This window comes from Amblyomma mixtum, chromosome 2 (genome assembly GCF_055824585.1).
Source record: "Amblyomma mixtum isolate Tamu chromosome 2, ASM5582458v1, whole genome shotgun sequence".
NCBI lineage: Eukaryota > Metazoa > Arthropoda > Arachnida > Ixodida > Ixodidae > Amblyomma > Amblyomma mixtum.
Window position 1 is genome coordinate 243,228,393 of NC_143013.1, and position 12,074 is coordinate 243,240,466.

General features: G+C 43.9%; 1 protein-coding gene across 2 annotated transcripts in view; it reads left to right on the forward strand.

Annotated features, from left to right (window-relative positions):
- The first annotated feature begins 405 nt into the window (after positions 1–405).
- Positions 406–12,074, forward strand: part of Spt6 (transcription elongation factor Spt6) — a 47,073-nt gene continuing 35,404 nt past the window's right edge. Inside the window, exons 1-11 of one of the 2 annotated variants that reach the window (XM_089573416.1) lie at positions 406–569; positions 4,141–4,265; positions 7,095–7,205; positions 7,294–7,367; positions 8,004–8,120; positions 8,194–8,275; positions 8,775–8,856; positions 8,987–9,086; positions 10,020–10,439; positions 10,763–10,852; positions 11,802–11,947. In XM_089573416.1, the coding sequence (XP_089429542.1) occupies positions 4,160–4,265; positions 7,095–7,205; positions 7,294–7,367; positions 8,004–8,120; positions 8,194–8,275; positions 8,775–8,856; positions 8,987–9,086; positions 10,020–10,439; positions 10,763–10,852; positions 11,802–11,947 (1,328 nt within the window). In that variant the 5' untranslated portion in view covers positions 406–569; positions 4,141–4,159. The remainder of the gene's footprint in view (positions 570–4,140; positions 4,266–7,094; positions 7,206–7,293; positions 7,368–8,003; positions 8,121–8,193; positions 8,276–8,774; positions 8,857–8,986; positions 9,087–10,019; positions 10,440–10,762; positions 10,853–11,801; positions 11,948–12,074) is intronic. The other variant, XM_089573415.1, reaches the window with a different exon arrangement.

Below are 12,074 nucleotides of genomic sequence, written 5' to 3' on the forward strand. Positions count from 1 at the left end.
TAGAGACTTTTCATAGAAACGAAACTGGAACATACGCATGCCTTACATAATTATTATCACCATTACCTCAAAATGTACTTACAAGCTTGAACTTTCTGAGTGATCTTGGTTCAAGCCACTCGGACACTGATATCGGTGTTTAAATTAGAATAGGCCAGATCTTTTGATGTTGTTCAAGTAGAGAGCTGTCAGGGTCAAGGCTCCAACAATTTTGCTCTAAACTAATCAAACAACTTATGGCCAAGGCCATAGGCAGTCAGAGTTTGTCATTATCTTGTAGATGGCCTCATAGAGTTTTTAAATAGATGACCATTATAAAGCGATGATTGTTGTTGTTGTTGTTGGTGCCACTGATCTCCACTAGGGTTGTTGCCTCATTAAAAAGAAGGGCCAGAGCGCCATCGCCACTTTTTACAACAGCGCTCTCAGCGCCCTCGCACGCTCTGTCCTGTTTTGAAGCGCTGCGTATTTTGCGTGTGTTTCGGCATCAATCCATATTTGCCAAGAAACAAAGCGTACACTTAAGGATAATAAAGTTACAAGCCCAGAGCCATTCTCTGACGCCGCCGGTAAGTTTTTTTCACGATGTCGCACAAGGTGAAAAGCATGATCACTTAATGCGCGAGCTGCAAGTACGGCTCCGTCCTAGGCCTGACTCCGAGCGAAAGCCAGAGACATTTTCCTTCCTTGCCCATGTCTTGCCTGTTTCCCATCGTTAGTTCGCTCAGAAATAACATTCTGTGCAAAATCTAAGCGACAGATGTGGTGCTCCGAGTTCGGCGTTAAACCAATTTTCTTTTTCTTTTTTTTTTATGTAGTTCATGGCCAACTTGCCATACTTGTGGATAGCTTCTTCCGAGCGTTTTCTTGACCTTTCTCGACGCAACCCGCTCCGGCTGTTTGTATGGCCTTGGGTCGGCGAAGGAAATTGTATTAGAGCAAGTGACTGCTTTTTGTTTTTTCTAGTGAGATTTTAGTGTCCATATCATCTAGGCCGTTTGATTTGTTGATAGGAAGTCTGTCCAGGCACTGATTTGCAAGAAGTGAGCGATAAAGCGCTATAAAACATGCACATGAACTACATAGTTAAAGGAGGCTTTCGAATGAACAGCACGAAGGAAGCGCTTTAACCTTATCATTCATGCATGTCTAGAACGCAGTACAATAGTTTTATGACATCACGGAGACGCATAGCTAATCATCGCGTATATTGGTGCGCACGTTCCAACTTGAGAGTAAAAGACCCGAATACATTGCTTGCAGGGCACATTTTACTCTGAACAGGGTTGTTTGTATCACCGAACCCTTATGTGGCTTTGCCGAATTCATCTGATAGCTTGAAAGTAAACGGTTTTTTCATCCTACCAACTAATAAATGCCAATGAATAAATGTTATTAGTTGGTATTTAGTTGCACATCTATAAAGATAGCCAGTGCCATTAGCTCGCGACATCCAAACATCATGTTTATAATTGCTTTCACTAGAAGACAGAAGTTACGTGCACCGAGAAAAAAACATTTTTGCACACGTTACTAGTTGTCGCTCACAGACAACTGTAGTTCAGTTTTTATGCACTGTACCATCAGGTTGTCATGTTACCAAACCTAAAGAAAATGTTATCCTTGTTGAGACAGTGCTCAGTAATGACGAATGGAGACATACAGAATGCTTCGGACGCAACTGTGTTTGTAGCTAACAGGAAGAAAGGCACCTGAAACAGTTGTGCGTTTCTTATGCTTAAGCTGATGCAGTTCAGTGACTCTTCATTGCACTATCTGTGACAGAGTAGCTGTGGCATTGATGCATTAGCAGCAGGTGAAAAATGGGTGGAGGTAGGGTAGGTGCATTGTTCACCTTTGTTCCTTTCCATGTGACACAAGTAATCTATTTTGTGTCATGATTGTTCTCTTTTTCTCTTGTAAAGCTTATCAAGCTCAGAATTAGTTTCACCTAAATTTTTCAAACAACTGTCGAACAAGCTGCAGTTTTGTTGCATAGCCAATCCTCAGCAAATTGCTGCTGACAACCTGTCAAGAGGTTGCTGAGAAACAGAATTAGCAGAACAGTATAGTCTATGGTGCGGTTCCATCCAAATGAAACAATCTAGATGGACAGCTGTTGCATTAGAGTTCCGTCCAAACCAGGGGCCCCATTGTGTCCCCGCCGCCGCGGTGGCTCAGCGGTTATGGTGCTCGGCTGCTGACCCGAAAGACGCGGGTTCGATCCCGGCTGCGGCGGCTGGAATTTCTTTGGAGGAGAAATTCTAGAGGCCCGTGTACTGTGCGATGTCAGTGCACGTTAAAGAACCCCAGGTGGTCGAAATTTCCGGAGCCCTTCACTACGGCGTCTCTCATAGCCTTAGTCGCTTTGGGACGTTAAACCCCATAAACCAAATAAACCAAACCATTGTGTCCCCAAGGTAATGGAGTTTAAAAGATGCCAGAAATGTGTACAGTGCACAAAACTGTCTGCAGCGGGAAACAGAATTTTCATTATTAGCTCAGCCAAACTGCACTGTTGCTATAGCAATGCCCGTTGTTATGCAACTGTAGAAACCTCTTATGCACTGAACAGGAGTGAAATGCTCATCATACTAGACTGTCACTGCATGGGGGAAGGAAGGGAAAAGAAATGTTTGGAAAAAGAAGTTGAAGTGCCCTAGTTGCCTTGAACAAAGGAATGTGTTTATTTTTTCCAGTTAAAACACAAGAACTACATTTCTATAAAATTTCTGGTGAGGATATACAGACATTTATACTTTCTGGGCATTGCAAGTCCAAAGTTCCAAAAGTGCATTATCTTGTTATGAGCTCATGTACTCTTTGTGTAGTGTTGCACTTATTTTAACGCATATTGGCTGTAAGGTTGCGAGTTGTGTGGGAAACAGTTTCTCAAAGGAATTGATTTCAGTGGCTTCTGTACATACTTTTAGTTTGCAGTAATAGGGTTAAATGTTAGAAGTGTTATGTCATGTGGCATGCTGTGTGTAGTAAGGTTTAGAAGTTAAAAAGAAAATGTTTATTGATGGTATCATCACCCAAAGGCCACTCTAAAGTATTCTCCGTCTGGTTGTCTGCTATGTTCGACCACATTTAGTTTGCATGGTTTCTTGAGTGTGATTTTAGAGACTTCTGGTTAGGTTAGGTTCTTTGCATTAGATGACCTAGCTTCCTCAGTGGCTTTGTTGTTGGGCTGCTGAGCCAAAGGTTGCGGGATCATATCCCAGCCTCAGTGGCTGTATTTTGAAGGAGCTGAAACTAAAAAAAAAAACGTCTGTGCGCTGTGCAGTGTAAGCACTGGTTTAAGAACACCATGTTGTTGAAATTACTTTGGAAACCCTCCACTACAGTCTTTCTCATAGGCCATGTTATGAGGGGCGTAGAATCCCTCATACCATATCAAATTTCTTGCCCTGGACCATTTCCTTCCCTTCTGTCTGAATTTCATTGACTTGCATTATCCTCTGATTTGCATTACATAGGCACACAGTGCCAGTCGTGCGCCTGTAAAGCCCTGAATAGGACAGTTAAAAAACAGCACGTAAACTGCTAATCTCTGTTGGATTTGGCTGTTCAGCATTCCAGTGCATTTTTGTATTGTTATGCAGTTGTTTTCAATAATGACATAATAAAAAGAAGCAGTGCGAATAGATGTGCTGTGTTGTGTTCGTCCTTGTCTATTCGCACTGCTCTTTTTTATTATGCCCACCGCGGTGGCTCAGTGGCTATGGTGCTCGGCTGCTGACCCAAAAGACGCGGGTTCGATCCCGGCCGCGGCAGCTAGAATTTCTTTGGAGGAGAAATTCTAGAGGCCCGTGTACTGTGCGATGTCAGTGCACGTTAAAGATCCCCAGGTGGTCGAAATTTCCGGAGCCCTTCACTACGGCGTCTCTCATAGCCTTTAGTCGCTTTGGGACGTTAAACCCCAAAAAACCAAAAACCAAAACCAACCTTTTTTATTATGCATTCTGACCAACAAGCCCAAATCATAACTCTAGTTTATTATAACGACACTTTCAAAATGTAGCATTTAAAAGATGTGGTACCAAATCTTTGAGGGACTCCCAGTCCCTCTGGTTGCTGTTTTACAAATCCCCATTCTCTTTGTGTTCATCTCTGTCATGCGTGTCTTGCTTTCAACAGATCCCATCCTCCGGCCATGGCTGACTTCCTGGAGAGCGAGGCCGAGGAGTCGGAGGATGAGGAGGTGACTGGGAAACGGCCGCTGGTGGATGATGATGAAGAAGAGGAGGAGGAAGAAGATGGTGGGTACTCTGGCCACAAGGGAGCATTGTGGTGTTTCACACCCTGTTGCAGAAATCCTGAGAATGTTGGCATAACTAGTGGCTACGAAGATTGTCGTTGCACGGTAGACACATTCTGTAAAGTCACCAATGGCAGATTCAAGGTTCATCGTGGATGGAACAGCATGAAACGAAGAAGAAGGCGCACACAAACGAGAGCTGTTCCGTCCAAAGTGAACTGTTACCAACAGGCCCAGCTTTCCAACCCTGCATTTGTAATCTTCACCATTATCATTGCATAGGCAGTGCAAGTTGAGTGTTTATTATGAGAGTCCACGAAGGTTTCTAGGAGCAGTACAAGGTAACCGTGTTACCACATATGCAATGTGTTCCAGCTAACAACATGAGTCACGGGTGTGTAGAAACTTGTATTAGTTGTGAAAGCAAAACTCAGACGGTATTGTTGCTGGCCACCTGAAGCTGGCATGAGTATTTTGAATTCCTGCTAATTCAGTTCAACTTTTGAATTTCTCGAGACAAAACGTTCTCGATAGAAAATTACAGACTCAAATGAAACCACAGATTGCTTAATTTTCATTGTGGCAGCCTCATTGCAAAACATTTTCTGTATTTCAAACAAAGCACATGAATCGAAATGCTCATGGAAGGAGCATGTGTCTTGACAAATCTGTGACTGGCGCTATGCCCGTAATGGTTGTTGACATGGATTACCCAACTTAACACAACTGCAGACGCCATCGCTGTGTGTGAAAGTCGGTTCTCCCTAGTGTCTTGTGCAGAGCTTTCAATACATGGAAGAAATATTAAGAACACTGGTGTCTTTTCAATAACTATGCCATTTTGAGATTCTTTTCATGCTATTCAACATTATTATTGAAACTTTTGTATATTCACGCGTCTAAAGATTAATTTAACTAATTATTCTGTGGGGGGGAAGTATAATACACATACCTGTTTTCTCTGGGTGACTTTTCCAGTAATACTGGTTCATTTTCACTGCCTCAACCTGTACCAGCATTTTTCTCAAGGCATGGCTTAAGTTTGCTGGCACATGGAGAACCCTACAATTAATGTGGATGGCCACAAACTTTACTAAAACGTTGCTGCTCCATAGGCCAGCATTTCTGATAGCAGGCCTGAGCTTCATCAGCGTTGTCTTTGTTTAGATGTTCCTCTTCCATTGGCTCGGTGCTGGCTTTTGTTGCCTCAGGCGCCAACTATCTTTCTTAACAATGCCATTTGGTGAAAGGGCGTCATCCTGGCGGCTTAAGGGCAGAGAGATGATAGCAGGGTCATAATAGGATTTCAGGCGGTCAGAGTGAACAATTTTATGGCCGTGGTGACGGTGATCAGCCAGAGGTGTGAGGGGCTTAATGAGGTAAATGAATAAGAGGTTTGCTGAAGAATGCGATTGGGGCCCTGGTATTTGCTCAGAAGTCTGGTGGTCTGGCCTGAGCTGAAGGATGGCACCCAAAGCCAAACCAAGGAGTAGGGATGATAAGAAGGCGGCAGACTGGCAGAAGCAGCCTGGGTGCTTTTCTGACTGTGCTGGTTGTGAGCTGTGAAGGAATGGGCGATTTGACAGCAGTCTTCAGCGTACATAGTAGCTTGGGAGAATGCTATAAATTCAGAGGCATCAGCGGGTCGGTAAGGGAGTATGGTGTCATGTTGTATAGGAAGGCTCACGGCCATGCAGAAGAAAATACTGTGAGACTCTAGTAGTTGTTTGGCAGATTTTTAAACGTAGGTTACGGATGGTCAAACACGATCCCAATTTGAGTAATGTGTACTTTGAATGATTTTAATTTTAATGACCTTTACTTAAATGTTGCTGTTCTATAGGCCCGAGCTTCGTCAGCTTAGGTTTCGTTCTGATGTTCCTTTGGCGCTGGCTGCTGGTGCCTCGAGTGCCAACTATCTTTCTTATTAATGCTCAGATGCTGTTTGTTGCCATTGTACATGATTATCGCAAGACGGTCGAGTGCAGCCGTCCGTTGATCTGTTTCATCTGTTCCTTCTCGCTGTCTGTTGTGTATTTTTCACGCTAGTGACCCCATTGTAGGCATCAATCAAGCACCTTGCCCAACTTTCCTTTTTAGTCATGCAGCCATTTCCTTTAGGCAGGGGCACATTCAGTTCCACCAGCTTAGTACTCAAGAAGAGTTGCCTAACTGTGACGTTTGTGGGCTTGCAAGAGTAACATCACATATATATTGCAATTGGGTGTACATGATGCAAACTAAGTGTGTTCTTTCATCTTTATGCTGCTTCCATTGGATGAACAGGAGGTATGAAATTTCTTCCTGACTTCACCTTATTTTCAGAAGGAATGATCACGTTTCATTCTTAAACTGTTGATGCCACTCTTGCACCAAGTGCATCAAGCTATCTTGCTCCATATTGATAGCAGTCCGTAGTATTGTGTTAGATTCTATCTCCGAAATGACCAATTCGTCATTTGGGGGTGCCTTCTGTGTCCTTTCTTTAGGCAGGATCGATCCCTGCTGCTACCAGATGGCCTCTGATACTTCTAATTTGGTCTCCACTCTATAATGTTCTTAAAGGAGATTGCCACTGTTCTGGCAGAAAACGTAGGACGTGTACTGTCTTGTCAAAAGTTGGGAGCCTCTAGCGGTCATGGCTAAACTGGTGTCAGGTCCGCACCGCAGTACTGCGATTGCTGTCACTGGCTTGCTCCAAGATTCAGGAAGCGAGAAGTTTCATATTAACTTTTCACTTTGACATATTGGGACGTTCTTTTTGTTAAACAGGAGACGTGTGGTCATTTTGTGCATTTGTTTCAAAACAATAATCGGCGCACTCTTCCAGATGACGAGAGGCTAAGGGAAGAAATGAAAGATCTTATCAACGATGAAGAGGAGGAGGTTGAAGAGGACTCGGAAGACGATGTAGGAAGCAAAAAGAAACGGCGGCATCACGGTCTGTACCACAACCACTGCGACTAGGGTCATGTGCTTCATTACCTGTTTGAGGGCACACCGATCATCTGCTCTTGCTGGTTTTTCAGATGACTTCGACGACAATCTAGAAGATGAAGATTATGACCTCATAGAGGAAAATTTAGGAGTCAAAGTTCAAAGGGCAAGTTAAAACACAGATCTGTCTTCCTCTTTCAACTCTGCCTTTTTCTCTTTGACACTGTTTCATCGGATTCACTTATATTCCACTATAGCACATAGACTGTCACCATTGGCCAGTCTCCTGCCTTTATGTGTTCCAAGAACAACAAAAAAAGGAGTAGTGATGAGCTCGCACCCTATTAGCTAAGCATCAGGAATGTTTTAGTGCATGCACAGCGAGTACAAGCTGTGCCCAGGGAGGCATGGACTGGTGCTCTACCTTTGTGCATACTGAGATGGAAAGCCCTGGATGCAAAGAAACACCACTGTGTGGGGAATGTGTTTAATGGCCCCCTTAAGTTGGTCTTAGATTCACCCCAGGTTCACTGCTGGTTCTGCCATCATACTGTAATCTCTTGCTATTTTCTCAGGTGGAAATAATAGCTGTGAATACACAGTGGTGCTTCAGTGAATTCTGTATGAGTTTCGAGCTTATTGTATGCTTTACGTTTGTATAGTCGAGGGATTAGTGCATCTAAAAGCTCGCCTTGTGCTTTGGTATTTATGTACTATGAGAAGCTGTCAAGTGAAATGTCAAGCACACATTTTAAGTCTTGACATCTTACTCAGAGCCTCTTTATGGTGTCTTTGCTTTCAGAAAAAGAAGTTCAAGCGTGTGAGGAGGATAGAGGACGAGGAAAGTGACAATGAGGAGAGTAAGGACAGCACCAATCGTGATGCCATTGCCAATGAGCTGTTTGAAGGATCTGACGCTGTGAGTAACCGGACATCTTTCCCATGCGGTGCCAATGCTATTACTACAACAGCAGACACGATGTGTGTTTCAGGAGGCAGCTGCCGAGCAAGAAGAAGAAAGGGGAGAGGGCGAGGAAGAAGGGAGGGAAGGTTCCGGCTCCGAGCTTGAATCTGGTACGCCATAGAGCTTCTACTTCGGAGGTTTTAACCTAATGCCTTGCTATTTGGGCAGTCGACCTCTGCTGCTTGTAGCATTAAGAACATTTAAATCATTGCTTTTTCTTAGCTGCACTCATGCCGCACTGATGTCTATGCCTTGAAAGCTGGCTAGGTCTTCAAGCGTTTTTTGTTTCTTCAGAGTGCAGGGGGTACAATGTGCAGGAAACATTGTGGAATGTGCTAGAATGATACATAAATCAGTGACTTATTTTGCTTGGGAGGCTTCAGTGCTTGCATTTACTTGGTCTAATTTCGTGGCAGTTTCCGTCTCCAGTTACATCTTGCGTTTATAGCGCTAAGTAGCCTCTTTAAAAACGACCTCTCATGGGAATGTTGGTGGGCTCGTATTTGTTTTTTGCAGACATGCAAGGCTCATTCATGGGCAGTCCTGTGTTTTGACGTTCTTGTCTTCTTATGAGAAAGTAAAATTTTGCGATTAATTTCTCTTTATTAGACCCCGACGATTTCATTGTTGATGATGATGGTCAGCCCATCACAAAAGGCAAGAAAAAGCGGCACATCAAGTACACCGACCAGTGAGTAGTACTTTCCTCATTTTTATGTCCATGCTAGGCAACCATTTCAGAAGGGCATATCTTGACTCATCCAGCTGCTCTTTGGTTGCTTGGGGGACAATGTGTCACTGACAGATTTGTGTCATTTCAGAGCTCTGCAAGAAGCCCAGGACATTTTTGGTGTTGATTTTGACTTCGATGAGTTCTCCAAGTACCAGGATGATTATGACGAAGAAATGGAAGAGGAAGAAGTGAGTGTTTGCTGTTTTGTGGTGACCTTATTTTTTCTTTGCTAGCGTGTAATGCCCATTATGCAGTGTCATGTGGAATAGCAGCCGTGATTACGTTTCAATACCTCGTGCAGTCCTCTGTTGCTTTGCCTAAAGCTTTCAGAAATTTTTGTTTTGTAGGCTGTTATGCATGAGGCATAAAAAGTATCACTCGAGGTGCCATGGGAATACAAATATTTATTTTAGTGAAGCTGTTGATGGTTGCTTTAGGAAACATTATGGGTGTGTTTTAACAGCTGTGCGTTTTTTCTATCTCACTTAATAACTATACTTCTATTATGACTGATCTCTACTTGGATAGAAAAGCCAGTGTAGCAGGCAGAGCAAGGTGGTTGAGTTGGTTTGTGTTGCTGACCTGTCTAAGGCTTGAAGGACTTCCCAGTGTTGCCGTGTGCTGATCGTATTATCGTTGAGGGAAAATGAATGCATTTACGCTGCATTTCAAGGACACTGAAGTGTTGGGAAAAGGATCTGACTTTTGGAAAGCAACATCTCCTCGTTAGCCAGGTTCCTCTTCTGTCCGAGGACTTGTTCTGCGTGCCGTGTTTTACTTTAACTTGGCAAATATGTTTTCTTAAAAGCAGGATTTGTTTGTTGTTTTTGTTCTTGTGCCTGTGTTTATACATTGTTAATCTACAAGGGAACACCTTTAAACGGTGCCATTTAGGCATCAGTGTTTCCAAATGGGATGTAGCCTGAAGAGAGCAGCCGACAACTGTGTCTACGTTACCAGGCGTTGCAGGCTTAACTGCATAAAGTTGAAGTCTCATGACATACTGTTATTATCTCATTGTCCTATTCTGTCTTCAGCCAAGCTGTGATAAAACGAAGTTAAGCTGGCAAAGCCCATGCACTGCATTTTATTAAGGTGGCACCATTTGTCTGTTTCCGCAGTATGAAGATGAAGAGGAGGAAGGAGAGACGCGCCCACGCCCCAAAAAGACATCGCGCAAGCGTCAGACCAAGAAAAGCATCTTTGAGGTGTACGAGCCCGTCGAGCTGGAGCGAGGTCACTTCACCGACAGGGATAATGAGATCCGGTCGACGGACATACCCGAGAGGTTTCAGCTGCGGGTGGTGCCGGTGACTTCGGCGCCGGAAGAAGAGATTGCGCGCGAGGCGGAGTGGATCTACAAGCAGGCGTTCGGCAACCCCACCATCTCGGTGCAGACGTCTGCGGAAGAGGGCACCAAGGGATCGTCTGCTGCCTCTGACCTGGCAGGCCGGCATCAACCTCCAGCAGGGCGCAAGAGCGTCACCGCAATATCCAAGATTGCTGAGGCGCTCAAGTTCATGCGGAATCAGCTTTTTGAGGTGCGCACCACTCTGTTACTTTCTTTCATTCCTTTTTTTTTTTTTTTCAGTACGGATCAACTGCTGTTGACTGTGTGCAAAACTGCAATGGGAACAGTGTTGTATCAAACCCATATGTGGGGTATTGTTTCAGCGTAGGGAAGTGCTCTAGAAGGGAATTGTGGGGAGCTTCTGGTTGGATGTCGATGCAAAAGTTTTGTTGCTTTGTTTCTAATCACGTTTATTTTTATTGGCTTATTCAGTTTTCTTATATGCAAGTTTTGTGGATCGCTCAACACTACAGTTTGTCGCTTCTTACTCACGGTGTTCTTGTGTGGTTCCAGGTCCCATTTATTGCCTTCTACCGGAAGGAGTATGTGGAGCCGGACCTCAACATCAACGACCTCTGGACTGTGTACAAGTGGGATGAAAAGGTGCTGAACCACTTCTGTCCATTGCTGTTTCACAGGGCTTGGGTTCTTCAGCACAGCACGCATTCATTGCTTGTTTTGCTAGTGACTGCTTAAGGGGGGCTGGTCTTGAAAAGAAAATTTTATTAATTTAGTCATAGTTATGAAATTTTCAGGGCACATGCATTTTTGTGTGCTGATTCTAGATATGTCATTTAATTTCATGTAAAACAATTCCTTGAGCACTTATGCACTTTTTATGCTAGTACTTTGCGGAGAGTTTTGAAGAAAATTTGCTGCGGGCAACTCGCAGAAATGTATGCCATTGGGTTCTCTTGATACCAAGGAATACAATAAGGGTAAAATTATCATCCTGGCTCTCATAGAACTTGAGTTATCGGGTACTGAAGCTGCCACTTCAGAAACAGGAATACACACTTTCCTTCTCATTTCTGAAGTGACAACTTCAAAACTCTATAACTTAAGTTCTATGATAGGGAGGAATACAATTTTACCCTTATTGTATTCCTTGGTATCAAGAGAACCCAATGGCACACATTTCAGTGAGTTTCCCGCAGCAAATTTTCTTCAAAACTCTTCGCAAAATACTACCATAAAAAGTGCATAAGTGATCAAGGAATTGTTTTACATGAAATTAAATGACATATTAGAATCAGCACACAAAAATACATATGCCCTGAAGATTTCGTAACTGTGACTTCATTAATAAAAATTTTTTTTTTCAAGACCAGTGTCCCCCCTTAATTTGATTTGCTAAAAATGATGCTTTGGTAGGTGCGTCTACTTCACCGCCATTATTTCACGACCTGCGTGTAAAGTGAAGTGTGTTGGTGCTCATGGGTACATTTCCCATGGCATTGTATGGAGGGGAAAGTGCAGTTCGTTGTTACGGTTGTTGCTGTGTGTGAGGGAGATTGTGCCCTCTCCACGTTCCCGCTGTTGTGCGATGCAGTGGTGCCAGCTGCAGCAGCGCAAGAAGAACCTGCAGCAGCTGTTCCAGCGCATGCAGGAGTTCCAGTGCGACCAGATCCTCCAGGACGACCCGGACAAGCCACTGCCAGACAACGTGCGGCCCATTGACGAGAATGACTTCCAGAGGTGCTGGCTCTGTTGCTTTGGGCATCTTTTCCTGCTTTTTTCTTTCCTCTTCCTGAGGCTGCTTGCATGCTGGCATTCAGCACGCCTTGTAAACACTGTTTCATTGAAGGGATTTACTGGGCATGAA